General features: G+C 42.4%; 1 protein-coding gene across 1 annotated transcript in view; it reads right to left on the bottom strand.

The window, feature by feature from the left end:
- RIMS1 (regulating synaptic membrane exocytosis 1) overlaps positions 1-20,824 on the bottom strand; it is a 219,220-nt gene that overhangs the window by 52,673 nt on the left and 145,723 nt on the right. Inside the window, exons 4-6 of the mRNA XM_066622705.1 lie at positions 14,557-14,897; positions 14,261-14,300; positions 11,580-12,402 (exon numbers count right to left, since the gene is read on the bottom strand). Coding sequence (XP_066478802.1) covers positions 11,580-12,402; positions 14,261-14,300; positions 14,557-14,897 — 1,204 coding nt within the window. The remainder of the gene's footprint in view (positions 1-11,579; positions 12,403-14,260; positions 14,301-14,556; positions 14,898-20,824) is intronic.

The raw sequence follows: 20,824 nt of genomic DNA, 5'->3' as shown, positions 1-20,824 counted from the left end.
TTATGCCAAAACTAAAGTTGTAGTTTTTGGGAGGAACAGAAAAACTCATAGATGGAACCTTAATGGAAAACCTATAGAACAGCTTGGAGTTTTTAGTTATCTTGGTCTCCATTTTAGTGTTCAACTCTCATGGAAGTACCATTTTAATGCAGCTAATTTGAAAGCAACTCATTCTACTCAATCTTTACTTCAATTTACTAGAGTTCATGGGGGAAGTTTAGTTGCTCCAGCTGTTGAGGTGTTTGCCAAAAAAATAATTCCTCAAATAACCTAAGGGGCTGAGGTCTGGGGTTACACAAAGTCCCCTATTTTGGAATTGGCCCAGAATTTTTTTATACGATCTCTTTTATCTGTTCCCCGTGCAACGCCAATTGTATATTTAAGAGCTGAGGTGGGATTGATTTCAATTGACGCTAGCTGTCATATTGCACTCATTAGGTACTGGTTAAAATTGAACTCCATGAATGATTCCCGCCTTCCAAAGAAATGTTTTTTAGAACAACTTCAAAATCCTGCACAAGAGTCTTGGGCAAATTTGGTTAGACCTATAATGGATGAATATGGACTCAATGTAGAGTCCCTTCCTTCTCTTATTACTAATGAAATAATACATGTTGGTACTTATGGAGAAGACCTGGGCTGCATTTCCACTTACTACAACTTTAGGGCCAAATCCGATCCAGTTTTCCAGCACTGACACAGCTATGCCAATGGGGTATGTGATGCACCTTGCAGTGGGGGGGACAATCACAGAGGCTTCCTCAAGGAAAGGGAACATTGGTTACGGGCTGCATCAGTGCTAGAAAGTTGGATAGGATTGAGCCCATAGTCCACTTTCAATGCACTTCTATTCTGGGAGGCCTATAGTTTGTTAAGGATTCTGAGAACTGTCAGAACTATCCTTAACAAACTACAGCCTCCATAATGCATTGGGGTAATAGAAGTGCATTGAAAATGGATTAAAGCTGTAGTGGAAACAGCCCTCGATAGGCTGAGATTGTACTGTATGCTCTGTTTTGTCATGGCCTGGGCCTCCTACAAATCCAGGCCCAAGGATTTTGCCGTCCTGACCCCTCCCCTCAGGCCTGGGGGTGTGATGTGGGAGTGACATAGAAAGGATGAGGGAAGGACAAGCAGCACTTGGGGTATACCATATTGTAACCCCCCCTTCATATGACTACCTTCTTCTGACATAATTACTTTCTACCCTTTCTCTCCTTTGCTCAAAAATGCATTCCTTGAATGTGTATGCTTGTGAGGGGATGAGGGGCTTGAACCCTGGGTACAGGGACTCCTAGTAATTCTTTGCTTTTGCAACTTTGCTGCAGATGCCACTGCAGCTCCTGTAGGAGGCAGGGGTTCTGTGGCATCCTGGTATTTTGTTGTTGTGTGCAGTATCCTTGGGCCATCTCTCCATAGTTAGGGGTGGTACCTGTTGCTGGGTTTCTTATGTCCCCCAGCACTGGCCACTCATTGCCCCTGAAACTTTTCTCACCCCTTGCTCAGTTCCCTGGAGGCTTTTTTCTATATGGGGGCTGATTGGATGCAATGATTGGCTCCTTGGACATCAAACTGAAGACACCTAGCTGTCACATGGATTAATAGCTATCTTAATAGCGATGGCACATGGACGTCACATAGATGAAATGTCGACTTCACAGCAGTGATGCACTGATGTCAAGATGCTGCTCATGGATAACAAGCTGCCTCAGTGTCTCTACTGACATTGGGGGTGTTACTGGAAAGTGCTGTCCCAGCATTGCTTTGCCACAATAGGCTTGACGTTTGGCCTTTATTGGCAAAAATGCTGATTCATAGCCTGGTCATCTCTCACTGTGACTATTGCTACTTTCTTCCTTGCTGTACTTTCATTGGATCATCTTAGTCCCCTAATCTCCATCCAGCACTCTCCTGCTAAGGTGATTCATCTTGCTTATTGCATTGATCAAGTCCCTCCCTTAAATTCCTTCACTGTCTCCCAGTGTGCTCCTCCTGGATCAAGACCAAGCTCTTTGTCTTACCTTCAAGTCCCTCCATGGGCACATCCCTTCCTACCTCTCAGACCTCATATCATATGCTACACTCCTACTCATGCCCTATGCCTTCCTCCACCATCCAAAGGTTTCTTGCTCCCTAAGACAACTCTGTCCTTTCTCCCTTGCTGTCCCTTTTGCATGGAACTGCCTCTCACAAGAGTTGTGGAGTTTCTTCATCCTCTTCCTTCAAAACCCTTTTTAAAGCACATTTTTTCTGTCAAGTTTTTGGTACCTTGTCTTACAACACAATCCTATGCATCTGTACTTAGAAGTAAATCTGTTTGTGGTCAATTTGACTTACTCCCAGGAAAACTGTGTATTGGATTACAGCCTTACAGCCCAATCCTATCCCCCAGCTTGTGCAATGCAGAGGAGCCAATGGAATGTGTGATGAATGCAATGGTGGTGACTGGATGGCCCAGATAAGGGGACTACTCACAAGTAAGTTTCATTATATTCAATAGGGCTTACTCAGAGTTAAGTGTGTTTAGGCCAATACTACCGGGCTCTCTCAATAGGGTTCAGTCACCTGGTGCGTGATGCCAGCGCGTCACCCCCCCCCCATGCAGTGGGTGGGGCAACACCCCAGGTGGGGGTGGGGGTGAAGTACCATCACTCCGCCCCCACTGTTTTTTGGCTATACCTTTCGATAGAACACATTCTGCATGAAATTACAAATTGATATATAACATGATGGTATGATTCCTCCAAACTGTGATTTTAGTTATTTTGGTCACTAGTGGTGGCACACACCCCCAGGGTGTCAACTTACTAACACCTTATTGCAGCAGTTCTCAAACTTTTAGCACTGGGACCCACTTTTTAGAATGAGAATCTGTCCAAGACCCACCAGAAGTTATGTCATGGTGGAAGTGACATCATCAGGCAAATTAAAATAAATAATATAAATAATTAAAGTAAAACAAATAAATAAGCAGAAGCCAGGCCTGTTCCACCAAGTGAATTTCCTCTGTAGGCTGCCTGCAATAACACCCCCCCTCCAAAACCAGTAACGTTTTCAGCCCTACCTAGTGCCCAGTTCAATTTAAGAACTTCTGTTTAAACCAGATCACTGTCAGTATCCACCTGGCTTTGCAAATCTCAAAACAGTTCACCTTATCAGCTGAAGCCACTGTTTTGATCCTTTTTAGTGGGGAGGGGGAGGCTGCCTTTTGGAGCATTTGTTGATCTATCAGATCAAGACCATTCTGGTGCCTTCACATTCCCCTTTGCCTGGCCTGACCACTGGCCAAGGCACGTTTGCTTACTCATGAGTTAATGCAACCGAGAGGCTTAGTTTCACTTTCCATAGGACTCAATACATTTGTCTGCTTGGAGGGAGGGACTTCCTTCTCAGGTGTTTTTGGGGGCTACATTCATTGAATCAGGACCATTCGTGTTGTCCTCTAAGCCTGCCCTTTCTGATGGACTAAGGCATGTTCGCCTACTCGCGAGTGAACGCGCAGTACGGCTCACTTTCCCTTTCCATAGGGATTCATATGTTTCTTGTTCTCCAGTATTTTGGCCATAACTTTTGATAGAAAGGAGATATTTCACTCTGGTTTTTTGCATTGTATTCGTCTCAAAATTCTGCATCCAACGGTATAAAACATGATGGGGTTACTCCTAACCACTAGGATTTTAGCATGTCACCCCCAGTGCGCATCACCCAGTGTGGCCCACACCTCCCACAACCCCCTAGCGACGCCACTGCTCCCTCGCTGGTTGCTATAAAGCAGCCATAAAGCATGCACCAGCAGTGCGCTGAGTAGCGTGCTGCTGGAGTGCTGGTGGAAAAGCTGGAGCCTTCCCGTTGTTAGACTGCTAGCCAATTGCAGGTAAGCCTGCATGGGAGGCAGGAGGGGGTAGAAGGAGGGCAGAAGTGGGCCAAGAAGGGGGTGAAACTGGCCAGGGCAAGGCATGGGGAGCAGGAAGACTGTGGGATCCAGTGGTGATGGCACATGCCAGATCCTATCCTCTCTGGCAGCAGCCTCCCTGCCCCTTTTCTCTCCTTCAACTTGCGCCAGCTCAAAGGTTTGCTGGGTTTTCCTCTGTAGCTGCAGTTCGCTGTTGTATGAATGGCACTGGTGGTTTCACATGTACATAACTAAAAGCACAATACTGGAAATGATTGGAACTTGCACCAGCCCAGGAGGGTCGCAAACCTGCAAGGCACATTTGCACCTCCTCAGGAGAAAGCCGCATCAGTGCACAGAGATGCACTGACACATGGAAGTTGAATCCAGCCTCTGTAGCGACTTCCTCACCGAGGCATGCGTTGGCCCAGCTGGGCCGACGCAAGCAGTGGGGGGAGGCGGGGAGGAGGTGTTCCTGGGTGGGGGGAGGGCAGGTAGTGGGGGGGCCCCAGGGGAGGATGGGTGGGGAGTGGGAGGCAGGGCTGGGACCCGGCAGTTATGCCAGATTCAAACCTTTGTTCCCGGGGAGAACAGAGCGGCTTCAAGCCTCAAGAGGTGACGCAAGTCCGAGGAGACCCATAGGGGCCAGTGGCCCATATCTGGAGGTAAGGGGAAATGTTTCTCCTTGCCTCTGGCTGAGCCACTTATGGTTACTATCCTGCGCTGGATACAGCGCAAGTCTTTTGGCTTGCTTGTTCAAGCACAGGATAGGATTTCGCCCTAAATCAGTGACCGCTCCACGGATGCAGCATGTTCTGTTAGAACTAGCCGTAATAGATAAGAGTATGTCAATGCACAGTCTTGAAACTAATAGCCACCATTACTCATTCATGCACTGCTAGCTTCGGTCATAGACCAGGGCTCTGACCATAATTGTAGAGTTGTAGTAGACAATTCTGCAAGCACTGTTGAATCAGTTTGACTTTGCACAACCACTTCATATTTTTTAACTTTTTGCACTTTTTGAGTTCTTGCAATCTGCTACTATAGCCCATTCTGGCTGCACAAAAGCTGTGCTGCTACCATGCATTTTTGAGCCACTGGTTTGCACTACTAGTTTGGCTTTGAAGATGCTGGAGCAAATGGCCAGAGATTTGTGTGCTTGTCAGGGTCGCCAAAATATCCCACCAGAGCAGGTAAACTGGTGGCAGGGACAGTTCAGAACAGGATTGGGTAGGGGACTGGGCCAAACCAGGGGTGGGTGGAGGAGGATCTCAGCACTGCACATCAAGATCCCACTCTCCTTTTCCCAGCCCAACTCACACCGTTCCCAGCCCAACACACTGATTAAAAAAACAATCAGTGGATACCAAAGCAGTAGAAAAATAGCTTTAAAGACCCAAATTTCTTGCTACTCTATTGTCACACCAGAATACATTGGTATAGACCAGTGATTTTCAACCTTTGTTATCTCCTGGCACACTGACAAGGTAATTGTCAAGGCACACTATCAGTTTTTTGACAATTGACGAGATACACCATGCTGTTGGTGGGGCTCACATCCTGCAGTGGTCCTACTAATAAATGATCCTCCCCCAAACTCCTATGGCACACCTGCGTACTATTTGTGGCACACCAGTGTGCCATGGCACAGTGGTTGAAAAAGGCTGGGATAGAGACTATACTGTATTCATCCACTAGATGTGGTGAATAATGGAATCTAATGGAATAAAATCATAATAATTTAACAGCGTGAAGGTAGGAAATTGTATTTTTGTGCTTTTTTCCTTGTTACAAGGCATTTAAAGGGGGACCTCAGTAGCAGTGGTGAGTCAAATCAGTGGATACTAAATCAGTGGATATTGAGGTCCAACCGTATTTAGCTGGCAGCATAGGTCTAACACCCATTAGAGGCCAGACAGCTTATGGGGGAAGTAAGTAAAAATGATTATCACTTTTTTAAAGCGAATAAAAATACTTTGGAGAGTACCTGACCTATGACAAAGACTATGATCAGCGAGTGAAGTTGATGATAAATGCTATAGTTGGTATGACATGGACATCGTTTCAGTTCACAGAAAGGCTGAATCAAATTCAAACCCAGAATCAAACTCCTTGGCCTCCCCATTTCTATTAAACAAGGGCCATGTCACACATTAGGTATTTCAGCTGTGCTTGCAAAACATGAAAATGTGCGCAAATGTGCCACATGACTGTGATAAGCACATTATTTGGCAACATGTGCACTGTATAGGAATACTGGCTAAGCTGTTGGAAGTTGCTAGAACTCCCTGTTGTGAATATATTCAGTGGTAAGCTGGGTTTGAAACCGTGTAATGCATTAGATGGCCATTTATGGGCCAAGCTTTGTTTTGCATAGTTCCATTATCATTCTGCCCGAAGAATTTTGCTTTTCAAGGAAAAGGAACTGCAAGATGCTGAAATCTTGAGCAGAAGCCTGGCAGAGAGAAGTAGAGCAGGCAGCCATTTGTCTGCTCAACATGTTCACCTTTCCCCAGTGGCTTCCTCACCTACAGGGGAAAAGTCAGAGGGGACAGCGCAGGTAGCAAGGAGAATAGGTAGGGTCAAGCAAGTGAGCAAGAGGACATGGTCCTCTCGCAGCCTACTGACTTTTTCCCATTTCATAAATTGAATGTATGAGAAATATCTCAATGGAAGACGGGTAGCAGAATCTTGTTGAGAAGTTTCTCATAATCAGTGATGCATTCAATTAGAAGCATCAGATATACAAGACGATGGATATAAACCAGAAATAAATAAATGTGCAAGTACCGAGTCTCTACTGACCCTTGGGGTGTCGCCACTTCCACGGCAATTTCATGGCAGACTATAAGCAGGTTTGCCATTGCCTTCCTGTCATGAATATGTACAGTTTAGGCCTAGTAGCATGTAGAGCTGAACCAAAGTAAACCAGTAACAGAGAAGTGGCTTGCAGTTCCTAGTTGCAAGGATGTGAGTAACAACAGCCAACGGAATTTACAACTCAATGGAAGGTGATAATGTAGCACCTACGCAGACAGAAAGGCGCCCATCAAGGAGGGGAAGAACAAAGAGGACTAGTACCCAGCCCCACTTCAGGAAGGTTCTGTCCCCAAGAGTACTGACTGGGCAGTTTAAATGAGTACAGAGTCACCTCAGTCCTGAGAAGTATAAGAGAAGAGAGTAAGAGAAGAGAGTATAAGTCTTGAGAAGAATAAGAACAAAGCCCAAGGGGTGTGTCGGGGTCTTTATCTTTTGGTGGAAAAGGTTGTGGGGGCAACATCCTGCAGGGGAGCCTAGTCCACCAGGGCCATGTGGCCTTATAGTTAACCTGGAGCTGAGGATCTACAAAGGAAAGCTGACCCAGGTGAGAGTTAGGGCATAATGGAGATAGCCAGTTAGCTTTGTTATTTTAATGCTGATATGTTTCCTAGAAGTTTTATGCCTCTAGCATTTGCTGCCTTTTGTAACGTTATGTAACCCTATGTATTTAATAAAGTAAAAATCCTTTTACTAAGTTGTTTCATTGTCTGTTGGGGACAAAGGTTCAGAATCCTGCCTAGCCATTCAGCAAGCTACCAAATACTCATTGAGGACTAGTAACTTGAGGTCTGAGGCTTTAATTAAAGAAAGTGCTCAGTGCCCACAAGGGATAGAATTAAGCCAAGAGGGTCTCAGTGTCCCTGGACTGAGACACTGGCACATACAGGGTGGTGGCAGTACTACCAAACAGGGGTCCTTGAGGGCTCTAGGGTTCGAGAACCAAGAACTCTGAGCACCCCAAAACCCAGGGAGTGTACGACACTTCTCCAGCCATGTTACCTTTCCCCCAGCAAGCTGGGTATTCATTTTACTGACATCAGAAGGATGGAAGGCTGCGTTGAGCTCGAGATGGCTACCTGAGCAGGCTAGCTTCCGCTGGGATCAAACTCGGATTGTGGGGAAAGTTCTTGGCTGCAGTACTGCAACCCAATGGCGTCACTAGGATTCGCATCATCCAGTATGGGAGGCCTATGCGTCACCCCAGGTAGTGGGTGGGGCAACGCCCCAGGTGGGTGTGATGATGTACCATCGCCCTGCCCCCACTGGTTTTTTGACTGTACCTTTTGTTATAACACAGATATTTCAATGTGGTTTGTTTCACTGCATTCTGCATGAAATTACGCATTGATTGATATATAACACAAGGGTCTTATTCCTCCAAATTCTGAATTTAGAGATTTTGAAAACTTGCGGAGTCTCTCTCTCTCTCTCTCTCTCTCACACACACACACACACACACACACACACCCGTGTCAACTTACTAATAACTTATTGCAGCAGTTCTCAAACTTTTAGCACTGGGACCCACTTTTTAGAATGACAATCTGTCCAGGACCCATTGGAAGTGATGTCATGGCCAGAAGTGACATCATCAAGCAAATTAAAGTAAATAATTATAAATAATTAAATTAAAATAAAATAAGTAAGGGGGAGCCAGTCCTGTTCCACCAAGTGAATCTACTCTGAAGTAAGTCCTATTGTGGTCAATGGGGCTTACTCTTAGGAAAGTGTGGGTAGGATTGCAGCCTGTGAGCCCAATCCTATGCATGTCTACTCTGAAGTAAGTCCCATAGTGGTCAACGGAGCTTACTCTGTAGTATGCCTACAATAACCCCCCAAAAAAGAATCAGTGAGATTTCCAGCCCTCCTAGTGCCCAGTTTAAAGTTCTTCTATTTCAGGCACATCAGAATAAAGACTCACCTGACTTTGCAAGTGCAAAATAGAAAAATTTCCCCTTACCATTCAAGCCTCTTTTTTTTTTTGGGGGGGGGGGAGGCTGCCTTCTGGAGCGGCTCCATCGGATCAGGACCCTTCTGGTGTCCTCACATTCCCCTTTGCTGGCCTGACCACCAGCCAAGGTACGTCTGCCTACTCGTGAGCAAACATGACTGTGAGGCTGCTTTGCTTTCCATGGGGCTCCATAGACTGGGAGGGAGGCAGCTGGAGGAAGGAACTTCCTTCTCCGGTGTTTTTGGGGGCTGCACCCATTGGATGAGGACCATTCTGACATCCTTGGAGCCTCTCAGCCTGCCTCAACTAAGGCAAGCCCACCTATTCGCGAGTAAATGCGGCCACGTGGCTTCGTTTCGGGCTCAGACTTGCAGCTGGGAGGGGGGAGCTTCTCAGGTGTTTTGGGGGGCTGCATTCATTGGATCGGGACCATTCTGGTGTCATTGGGTTCCTCTCATCCCACCCTTTCCAACGGACTATGGCAAGTATGCCTATTGGCAAGTAAACGCGTGATACAGCTCACTTTCACTTTCCATAGGGCTCCATGCATTTTTTCCTTCTGGTGTTTTGGCCATAACGTTTGAATGAAAGGAGCAATTTCAATTCTGTTTTTTGCATTGCACTCTGCTGGCCATACTGCATCCAATGGTGTATGGCATGATGTGGTAGCTCCTAACCCCGCAATGTTAGCGCATCACCCCCCAGGGCGCATCACCCCCCAGCGTGTCACCTGGTGCGGCCCGCACCCCCTGCACCCCTCTAGCGACGCCAGTGCTGCAACCTACCACTCTGTGCCACCAACCCATGCCCAATTATTCTTACTGAAACACCAATTACCAACTTTAGCATTACGGTATACGGAGAAGCCACCAACATTACAGTGTTTTTTTTTTTATGAAAAAGAGGCTATGTATTGTTAGAGTACAATGGAATTAGCACTTCATTAGAGCAGTTTCTACTACATATACATGGTTACCTTTCACATACCTTTGTTTGCTATGTTAAAGGAAGCAATGTGACATCCCTAAAAAACCAAAATACTCCTGCAGGAGTACAATCCACACAGATACCAATATTAAGTATATCACTGTCAGATCCTTTATCCTTTAATCTAAATAAGCATAAATAGATCTATAATGTTTTAAAAATAAAGTTTTGAAATAAAAAAAGTAAAGTTTAGGAATGTGGGCTACAGTTTTGAAAGCATGAGATTTGGGTTTCTCTCTGCAAAGCCCATGACTGATGTCAAATGTGAATTTCTCAAAATTACCGTGCAGAATTGCAACTCCAAATTCAGATAGATTTTTCAGTATTTATTTGACCTCTAGAACAGTGGTTCTCAAAATCTCCAGGAGTTTGAGAGTTGCTCTTTTGCAGAGCAGGGGGATGGTAGCATCATGATCTCACCACTGCCGGGACAGAGGGTTTTTTAAAACTTACCATAGCCTGCATTGGGTTCCAGAGTGTATGGAGAGCCTTGCGGATCCCTCTGCAGGGCTCCCTGTGCCTCAGAAAAGGTAAAAATAGCTATTGTGACCCTCTAATGATTGGCATTCCATTGGTGTACATGGGGGATATTAGCTGTTTACACTGGCACCTTGCACCATGACAGTAACAGCACACCAGCAGCCCACACCTTGCACTGATGGGTTGTGAGTTCCATCGGCACAAGGGCCAGACAGGATTGGCCGTAGCATGTGTAATACTGTTCTGATTTATTAATAAACTGTCGGCAACAAAGCAAAAGACTGTGATTAATCACTCCAGATTTAAAAAAAAATGCCAACCAGCACTTTTAAAAACTGTGGTATAAAGTGCTGCTGTTTAAAAGGATCAAAAGCAAAACTCCTGCTGGATACACCCCAGCCTTATATTGGTTTTCTTGATTGTGGTCCAAATCAATCAAGTGAACAGGTAAACCAAACACCAAATTGTTAGTGAATAGATGCTTTATCACTTTCAAATCTAGTCCAACAAGGCTTCAAAATGCCTAATTTGGCTGGACTGAGTACTGTAGTAAGTATTACACAAGTATAAATTCCACTGAGTACAATGGGAAAGACTTAAATCTGCTCAAGTTTTAAATCTTGTTACATTAGTATCTTACATTTCCTCTGATGAGTTCTGAGCAGAAGAATTCACAACAATCTTCACAAATATCTTCAAAGGTAGGATATTTCCAGTGAATTGCTCAAGATCACCCAAGGACAGTTCAGCAGAACAGAGATTTGAACTTAGACTTTCCACATCTGTACCCAGCACTCTAGCCACTGCACCATGCTTCAGCACATACTGTCCATATTCATTAAAACCAATTGTTGAGTTCAAAGGTTAAGGAAAAGGAATGGTAGTGATGGCATGAAAGTCAACTCACACATATGATCTTTGACTCATGTAAAGCCAGAGGTTTTCAAACTTTTTATTGCTGCAACCCACTTCGTCAACTGTGGCAGTTGCATCACGTCCCAGAATGCCCTGCGACTTCTGGATCGCACCCCATAATGCAAGGCCGTGAGGCATTCTGGGGCATGATGCAGCCAATGAAGTGGGCCCCACAAACCACCAAAAATTGGCTTGCAACCCACAGTTTGAGAATGGCTGGGTTCTCCCCTTTCCCCCTACATCCCCTGTGCACCCTTCTGAAAATCTCTGCATGAGGATTTCAGAGTTTTCCATGGCAGAATGGCATGCATTAACTGAGTTGCAGCAGAAAAAAGGATGGGTGAAAATCGCCATTCAATATTGTGCAAATGGAAAAACTACTCAGGATATAATCTTATCAGGGGAAGACCATAAAGACAATATAAGAGAAGATAGCTCCCTTTGTTTTATATGGTTTCATTAAAAGAAGGCATGTTTAAACAAGATATTTTTCACACAGAATATAGACATAGATGTAGTTCAAAATCTTACCTTTTTCACTGACACTTTCACTTTCTATTTCCACGTCATCACAACTGGTATATTCAGGTGTTGATGCTCCTTCTTCCTCAGAGCTGCTGACTGACATTTGTCTTTTCTTGCCACCCCGCTTCGATCTATGAGGCTTTGGAGGAGATGGTCGCACTGATTCTGACTGGTCAGAACTAAGGGAATCATTCCTTAGCATGGTCTCCATTTTCTCCCGCTTTGCTTTCCGATTGAGAATAGCAGAGCTAGGATCTAGGCGACTCTGTGTTTTAAAGGGATCATGGTTTTTGGATTCTAAGTGCTCTGTAGGAACCACATTGTGCCTGGGAATTGGTGGGCTATGATTAGCTAATTGTTTAGAAACGGACATTCTTACATCACCTGTTCTTTCTATCGCATATGCCCTCTGAGTATCCGGGTGAGACTTTGTGTCCTGAGTTCCTTGCAACTGGGAGTGCTTTCCTAATTTATTCTCGGGTACCTCAGACTCCTCGACTTCTATATGAGGCAAGGCAACATCACTGTGTCTTCTTTCATGACGTGCTTTCGAAACTTTTGCATGCATGCGCATCTGTTGCTCCTCGGGATGTGGCTTCACAGGATACCTTGCTAGATTTGGATCACTCCTGTATCGGGTGTGATAGTCATCTTCTTTCCTTTGCTTTTCTTCATCTACAGCCTTGCCTTCCTCAAAAGTTTTGGGAAAGTCTGAATAGTCTTGAGACCTCCCTTTCTCTAATCTTCTACCATCACGTCTTTCTTTACATTCCCTCTCATCTGTTTGTCCTTCACCCTGCTGAAGTGAGGATTTTGGCACACGTTTGCGCTCACCTTTTAGACCTCCTTTTCCATTCTGTTCAGAACCCATGGATATCTTCTTCCTATTGTAAAGGGAATGAAAAAAGATGCAGGGTGACACAAGTCAATAAAATTAGAGGTGGTGAAGCCACCTTGTGCAAACTGTATGTGCAAAATAAAAGGCTGGTTATCTACAGAAATGATGATAAAAATCTTTTGATTGGGTTAATCTAATCAGTGAAAACATTTCTTCTCAAATACATAGATGCTACAATAAAAGTAACAATTTTGTTTCAATAATCCTTGAGTTAAAAAAAGAGGAAGTTCAACTTCACAGTTTGGAATAGACAAGAAGCAAACCTAGAAGAAGTCAGGCCTTAAATTATGGCACCAAGAGTCTAAATGTTTGCAACGACTGCCTGCTGTGTTATCTATCCAAACAAATGAGCTCTGCTTCCTCTTCCAGATTGATGAGCAGACATAAAAGAATACTTTTGCAGTCCTTCTCACATTACAAGATACATGCGTCGCCACTATACAAATGTAGATGAAGCTGTAAAGAAAGAATCCGCTTCGAAAGCATCTGTGGATAGAAATTTTAAAGTCTTTCTAAAAACTAACATTGGTCCTCAGACCCTGATTCAAGAGAATGTTCACTGTTGATCAGAAATCAGTGTTCCTGAGTCAGGATGTGGCATAATTAAACTTCATGTAAATGCAATTACTCATAGTCCACTGAGCAACTCCTGGCTCTTCTTCCTATTTTATCATCTTCCCAAAAAGTGAAAAATATTACATTTCTGGCTAGTAACAGCCAAGTTCCAGGGAGGCAAGCTGAGCCTGTGATACAGAGCATGCACTTTCAGGGAAGCCACTTGCCCTGCTCAGGCACTCCAGCAGGTTTTAATGAACATACATTGGAGGGAAGGACAAAGACAATGAAGCAGGAGGCCCCACCCCCTGTGCATGTTCATTGTAATATGTGTAAGACTCCAATTTCATTGGTTAACGTAACCCATCAAAGAACACTTTGACTGGCAAAAAAATGTCCATTTAATCAGCAGATTTTTAAATTTTCAAAATTTAAATGTATTTTCATATGCAAATACTGTATTTGTAAATAATTATAAAACTGCAGATGCCTTCTGCAAGGACCTTTCTGGGAGACAAACACCCTCCTGTGTAAGGAAAAAGAAGGGAATGTTTGCTATGACGCATGAATACATCATCTTCTGGAAACAAAGAGATATTTGCATCGGTTTTTTATCATATGCAAATATAGGCAGGTCTAAGTTATGATTAATAAGCTAACAGCACAATCCTATCCACATTTATTCAAAAGTAAGTCCCACTGTGTTCAGTGTGGACTACTTCTTGGTAAGTGTGCATAGGAATGCGGCCTACAATGTATACAATTCATTGACTAGGGGTCACTACATGTTACTTCAAGCATGTGCTCTAGTATTAAATTAGATCACACCTTCCTCTGGATCATTATTATTATTATTTTAAAAATTTTTTAAAGCATACACGTGCAAAGAACATGCATACAGTGACAAGAAGTTTCAACCTTCTTGTTAATCAAGTGTTAATCAAGTGTTAATCAAATGACAATGCTAGTAAATAGGAGAGTCACATAGTTCTGTTTTAGTTCATTCCATTCATTATACAGTAAATGCATATTATCCACAAATTACTTTTAATTTAGAATAATTCATGTCTTAAATACATTTGTAAATATATATATATATATATACACATATTAAGACTAATTTGAAAATAAAGGCATCTACATGTGTGTGAACTTAAAAAGAAGAGACAAAGCTCAGCAAATTAAAAGCCTATCAATTTGATGAATGCATGTACTGGGGGAGAGCTCTGTTAACACTCTGTCTCCACACACGAATTTCTTCCCTGTCCTCCATCCTTCCCCACCCCTCACCTCCCCAAATATCTTAGAAGGATAGCCAGTTCTATAACAGAAATCTGGGGGTGGCCTTCCCCTTAACCCCCTCACTCCCCCTCCCAGTAGCCACTGACAATGTGTCTCTGTGCACTCTCTCAGAGTGTGACCAGAGCAAAACTCAGTTTTCCCATTTATGAAACTGATCTTAACTGTTCAAGATTACAATTATAATCTTCCCCATAGCTACGTTGGTAAGATTACTGGCTTCAGTATTACCTCTCTCTTGGGGGTTCACTTCTAGACCTTGACGAACTTTGCTTCTGATCCAGGCCCATGGCTTGCTGTGATAGCTCGGTGCCTTTCCTTCTGTCAGGATGTGCACTAGAGGGTATTTCCTGGGTAGAGGTGTCTGCTGTGCTTAGGGGTGTTTGAGACCTTGACCGTTCTTGAAGCCTGGCTTTCTTTTCTCTAGGTGCATCTGAACTGCCACCAGTAGCTGTATCACTCAGTGTTCCATCCTGATTGGGCGGTTGTTGAGGACCACTTCCAAAAAACCATGCACCAGATTTCGTTAGGATCTCTTGCTGCTTTCGGCACAAATTGCATACCCACATAACCTAGTTGTAAAGGAAAAGAACAATCTAAGTATTCTGTGGTTTCTAAAATGTCTAAATATTCAAGAAGAGTCGTTCTTCCCTTTATGAAGGTTTGTGCTGGTGCTCATGCTGAGAACATGCTTTTGGAGTGTGCTGATCTTGCTAGCTAGAGCCAAACAAACTGCAAGCAGGTGTTTCGTCTTGGTTGCACCAAGCATTTGTGTTCCATCAATGCTCCAAGACTCACTGTGATGTGGGGGTTAGAATGTCAGACCCAGGATAAAAGTGATCGAGGTTTAAATCTCCGCTTAGCTATAAAGCTCCCTGAGGCAGCAACTCTATACATACTCTCCTGGGAGTAAACTCCACTCAATACAACAGAACTTACTTCTGAGTAGACATGCATTGGATTATACTGTGAGTGAGGCCAGTCATTGTACCTCAGCCTAACCTACCTGGCATGATTGTTGTGAGGATAAGTGGTTGGAGATAGATGTATGCCACCCTAGGTTCCTTGGAGGAAAGGTGGAATAAAAATGTACTGGATAAAAATAAGTTAATAGTGTGCAGTGACCCCAGCTCTTTAGTGGACAGATTTTAGGATAAGACTAACAAATCAATATTCACAAGTAATATGAATTAAAGCTGAACTTTGTGTCACAGCATTCAGGCCAGGGATTTCCTCTCCCCTCCAATTCATTAACAATTACTAAAGAACTAAGCTGATGTAGTTGACTACTTGTTACTGTTCCAATTGAAGATCAAATCCTACGTATATCAAAAAATCAAAAGTTGAGTATGCCTCCATCACTCCCTGGTGTGGTTCAGGAATAAGAAGCCTACTGACATCTGTCCAAATATAGTAATTACACTGTACATTAAAGTGTTTTTTTAATGGAAAAACTGCCTCATTATAGAAACTTTAAAAAAAAGATCAAAAATTCATATTATAAATGATGATTAAATAATCTCAGGAGAGACTGAAAGCAAGCAACCATTCTCCCCCCCTAGAACATTGCCACTAGATTTTTAAAATGCAAGTTCTTTCAGCAACACTGGATACCAGCAACATACATTAAGGCCAGATGCTACCCTCAAGGATTAGGCAGGGATCAAGGCACCCATGCACTGTAAGAGATCATACAGCAAAAAAAGGAGTTAAGCAGAAATCCTATGCACACTTATTTGGGAATAAGTCTAATTAAAAATAAATAACACTCTTCCCCCAGTAAAGGTGGTTAGGATTGGAGTGTTAACCAGACAATATAAATTAAAATGAATGGAAAAATAAGAATTTCAAAATGGATTTCTAAAGAGAGAGAGAGAGAGAGAGAGAGAGAGAGAGAGAGAGAGAGAGAGAGAGAGAGTAAAAAAAGTATAATGAATTACAGCTTAACATTTTATAAAATTAGAAAAAAATAATTATCTTAATATGTACAAATGAAAAACAAAAAGTATACCATATAGAGAGTCACAAAGACACTCATATTCATATGACTGACATCTAATAAGAAATGAAACAAATAGAAAAGAAAATGAAAAATCTGTTATCCATGGGCAAAGCACTCAAAATGTGGAAACAGTACTACTTCCCCCAAAATTTCAAAATATGTTGAACAGCTTTGAAGTATTTTAGTAATAACTGAAGTGATTATAATCCTGCAATAGTAATTGCAAGAAGCAGTCCAACAACCAAGTAGAACTTTGCCTTTGACAAGGAATGAGAATTCTCTAGTCATTCTCATAACACATTCTCTTAAGAAGAGTGAATAAACAAATGAATAAGGAGTTCATGCTTTGAAATAATCAGAAAATTGTTTAGACTTTTTTTGTTAAAGGATGCACCAGATGTTATGGAAGTTAAACTTGTTAATTAAATATTTAGACTGTGGGCAGGAAAAGAACATCTATATTATGCATTTATCCATTGTCAGAAAGAATTGTTTGTTTCTTTTTAACACAATAGAATAAAATACTTATTACAATAATTTTAATGAATTACAAAATAAGGAACCTAATCAAAAAATTAGCTCAGCATTAGAGTAAATAGGTCTGGTGTAATTTAAAAATAAAAAGATATGTCCTAGTGAGATAATGAGAACAGTCAACAAACAAGATGAAATCAAAGACCCATTTCTGCTGTCTCTGCCTTAGATGGGATAGTTTGACTTTGAAATACATTGAAGGAAATGAACATTTCTGAAGTTTTGCAAATGAAACAAATGAAATGTAGCTTTCACACTGTACAAGTGTGGATATAAAAAAAAACTGAAGGCCCCTTAAATATTGCATGTGTCAAAAGAGACAGCTTTTAATCAAGAGCTAATATTTAAATTACACGTTTAAAATCTGAAGGTTCTAAAAGATTCAAATTTAGGGTGCTACCTAGCTCCAATCAAATCACTGCAAGTTTGGTCACCGACAGTGAGGAGAGCCACATGCTAGACCCCCAAATTAATAAATACATACCTTCATACATTTCCAAACAAAACTAGCAAATTGAAATGAACCTTCATTTCTGAATTCTTTCTAAAGTCCTATGTGCTGTTTTAAATACAATTAATACAATTTTAAAAGCCAAAGCAGTATAATTTGTAAAATAAGATTGTATCTTCATGTGATGTATTCAAAACATACATTTTTTTAAAAAAAGACACTACTAACTATACTCGTCATAGAAAGTATTTGAAACAAGAACATCTTAAAAAAAATAAACATCCTCAGGTACATGTTTCAATTAATTTATTCCTATACATTTGTGTGCCTCGTTACTGCATTAGCTTCTTGTGGGCATAACTATGCATTTTCAATAACTAACACCCCCATGGCAGGCACACACATGTTAAAAAAGAAAATCCTAAATATGATACCTACAAAATCCATTTGAGCACTTAACTGGAGAATGTTTACATGTAAATATTCACATACACAGACACAGATCACACATATCGATGTTATACTCACATAGAGGCTAAACTACCATCTCGGTTTCGGATACTCTTCAGAAGCTACTTAATACATGCAGTGTTAGCCTGTAACTATATTCTGCCCAAAGGCGGGAAGAAGCAAAAACCCTTCTTCAGAACAGGGTGGGGAAACCCCTTGAGGTGATATAACAGTTTTAGCGAGAAAGCTGCTTAGTGAAAAATATTTTTTAGGGAAGTATATGTAGCAAGCAATCTAGCAGCATGCAGGAATTATATCCTGATTGAAAATACTGGGCTGTGGTCCAAACTAATCTAAACTAAAGCAGGTCTGTGTAATAACTTATCTTAACAATCCACAGATGTTAGGCAACCAAACACACACACACTGATGAAGGATTACAGTCCTTTAATGTAGGCTCTGGACCTCCATGCAAAGCACCAGGAACACAAGAAGAGTCTGTGTGTGTATGTGTGTCATTCAAATGTAGCATTTTGCAATTTATTATTTCCTCGAGTCTGTCTTGATTAAGCATTTCACTGAGTTAGTTGTACTGCATAAAACACATATGCACTTTCACATATGAAGCTTTTCGAGCCAAGCCACAAGCATTGTTTAAGTTATCAGCCTATGCTCAACTAGACTCAAGAGTGCATTCAGGGCTGGCCCAAGATTTCCTGGTGCCTGAGGCAGTATGCCAAAGCTGCCTCCCTTACATAGTAATGTGCCTGTTTCTGCTCCTCTGACACTCTAGATCAGGGATGTAAAACTTAAAGCCCATGGGCTGGATGCATCCCCTGGAAGCAATTTATCCAGCCCCTGTTATAATTGGGCTCTCCCAGAACGATAATTGGACTCTCTCATATCTTGAAATTATGAACAAGATTTGTACATTTTCTTTCATTTGCAGCTAATGAGTTTCTCCGTGAGAACAAAGTGCTTATTTCTGGCCATCAGCTGCTTAATGATGTCACTTCCTGCACAATGATGTCACTTCCAGCCCTTAGCAGGCACCATTAATACTCTTCGGCGCACTACATGAAATGAGTGTGACACCCCTGTCCATCATTCTCCTCCACTCTTCTGCTCTGTCCTTCCTTTTCCAATTCAGGGAGTGGAAGAAGGTGGAGGAGGAGGATCAGTGAAGACAAGCAGGTGGACAGAAATGGGTGCCCCATTGCCATTCTGCCTCCTGAGGTAGATTCAGCCATACGGATAAGCCAGCCCTGAGTGCATTTTCCAAACATATGACAACCTTGCTGTCTTTTACTAGAGTGCAGCACACCCCAAGACTCCTGTGTGTTACATCTATGCTAAAAGTGTCAAGCACACACAGCATCCACCTCAGTTAGGTCAAGGATGCCCACATAGATTCACATGAAAAATATTAGTGTGGAAACATGCTTCAGAACAGTCAAAGGACCCCATGCTTGCCCTCATGTGTTGTATACCACAACCACATATAAGCCTCACACTTACTGTCTCTGGCCCTTCCAACAGTGGTCCGTGGCCAGCAGATACATTATTCCTGTACTAACACAACATGAAAGCACAACTTGAAAATATCTGCATTTACAAAAGCATAATTTGCAGCATAAATTAGCATTAATATTTTGAAATGTTGTGTACTACTAATACCAACAAGAAGAAAAAATATTATCCTTCAACAATTTCCCAAGTTTTTCACACTGTGGGAACCAAAGGTCTGGTTCATGCACTTCCTTGTCAGAAGTACAATATGTAGCCTGTAAGCACCTCTCACCACAAGTAGAAGTTAATATACAGGGTGAACCGAAAGTAGGTGGACAGTAGGTGGAATAGGGTTTGTGTTAGGGTTATACTATAACGGTGGTGTTCATTGCAACTATGGGGTTTGTGTTATATTATATTGTATTTATTTACTGTCCAGCTATTTTTGGTTCACCCTGTATAATGTGGTCAGTATGCACTTACATCCACCCGGTTCTACATCATTCCTCCCTTCTCTGAGAAGGAAAGTCAAGAATTGCACAATTGGATGCATGTGTGTACCATTCATCAATACTGGGCACCCTCTGCAAGGTTGTATGAGTAGAGATTGGGTACATATGCTTGCTTAATCATTACACAGAGTGTGTATAACCAACCCAGAATCTACGCTACATTTGGGATCAGGTGATCTATAATGCTGTTAAAGTAAATTCCCTCTAAAGCAGGGGTGCCCAAACCCCGGCCCAGGGGCCATTTGCAACCCTCGGGGACCCCCAATCCAGCCAAGGGGAACCCCCAGTCTCCAATGAGCCCCTGACCTTCTGGAGACTTGCTGGAGCCTGCGCTGGCTCAAAGCAACTGCTCTCAGCGTTAAGGCAATTCTTTGACCTCGCATGTGATCTGCAGTCTGAGGGCTCCCTCCACTGCTTGCTGTTTCAAGTCTGTGATGCAGCAGCAGCAGTGAAGGAAAGGCCAGCCTTGCTTTGTACAAGGCCTTTTATAGGTCTTGAGCTATTGCAAGACCTTCATTCATTCATATAAGTTCCATCTCTAATATATTCATTTATGTAAATTTATTCAAATTTTAAATGTAAATTAATTCTTTTTTTTCCCTGGCCTCCAGTACAGTGTCAGAGAGATGATGTGGGCTTCCTACCAAAAAGTTTGGATACCCCTACTCTAAAGTGTTGTCAAGAACATCAACTTCGATTCACATCTGGTGAACTGCACTTCAGATGTTGGTTATCCATTCACAATAAGTGCCCCCAAGCTCAGGAATCAGATATCCATTTCAGTGCAAACGATCTGGGAGACTGAAAGTGTGAACTGTAAACTGTCAAGAACTCTCTACAAGCAGACTTAAGACCAAGATCTCTGTTTTTAACACCAGTTCTCTGTTTTCAATCTGTCTCTGTTATGTTTCACTGCTAAACTGTAATTTTATTAGTATTTTGTTCACTGCTACTCACTTTAAGAATCATTGTTGAGAAAAGCGGTCTATACATTTGCCAGATAAAAAATAATAAATATTTAAATATGAGTCAAATGACCTT

Source organism: Tiliqua scincoides, chromosome 1, assembly GCF_035046505.1.
Source record: "Tiliqua scincoides isolate rTilSci1 chromosome 1, rTilSci1.hap2, whole genome shotgun sequence".
NCBI lineage: Eukaryota > Metazoa > Chordata > Lepidosauria > Squamata > Scincidae > Tiliqua > Tiliqua scincoides.
The sequence above is the reverse complement of the archived record's forward strand: the minus strand, read 5'-3'. Positions and strand labels throughout refer to the sequence as shown.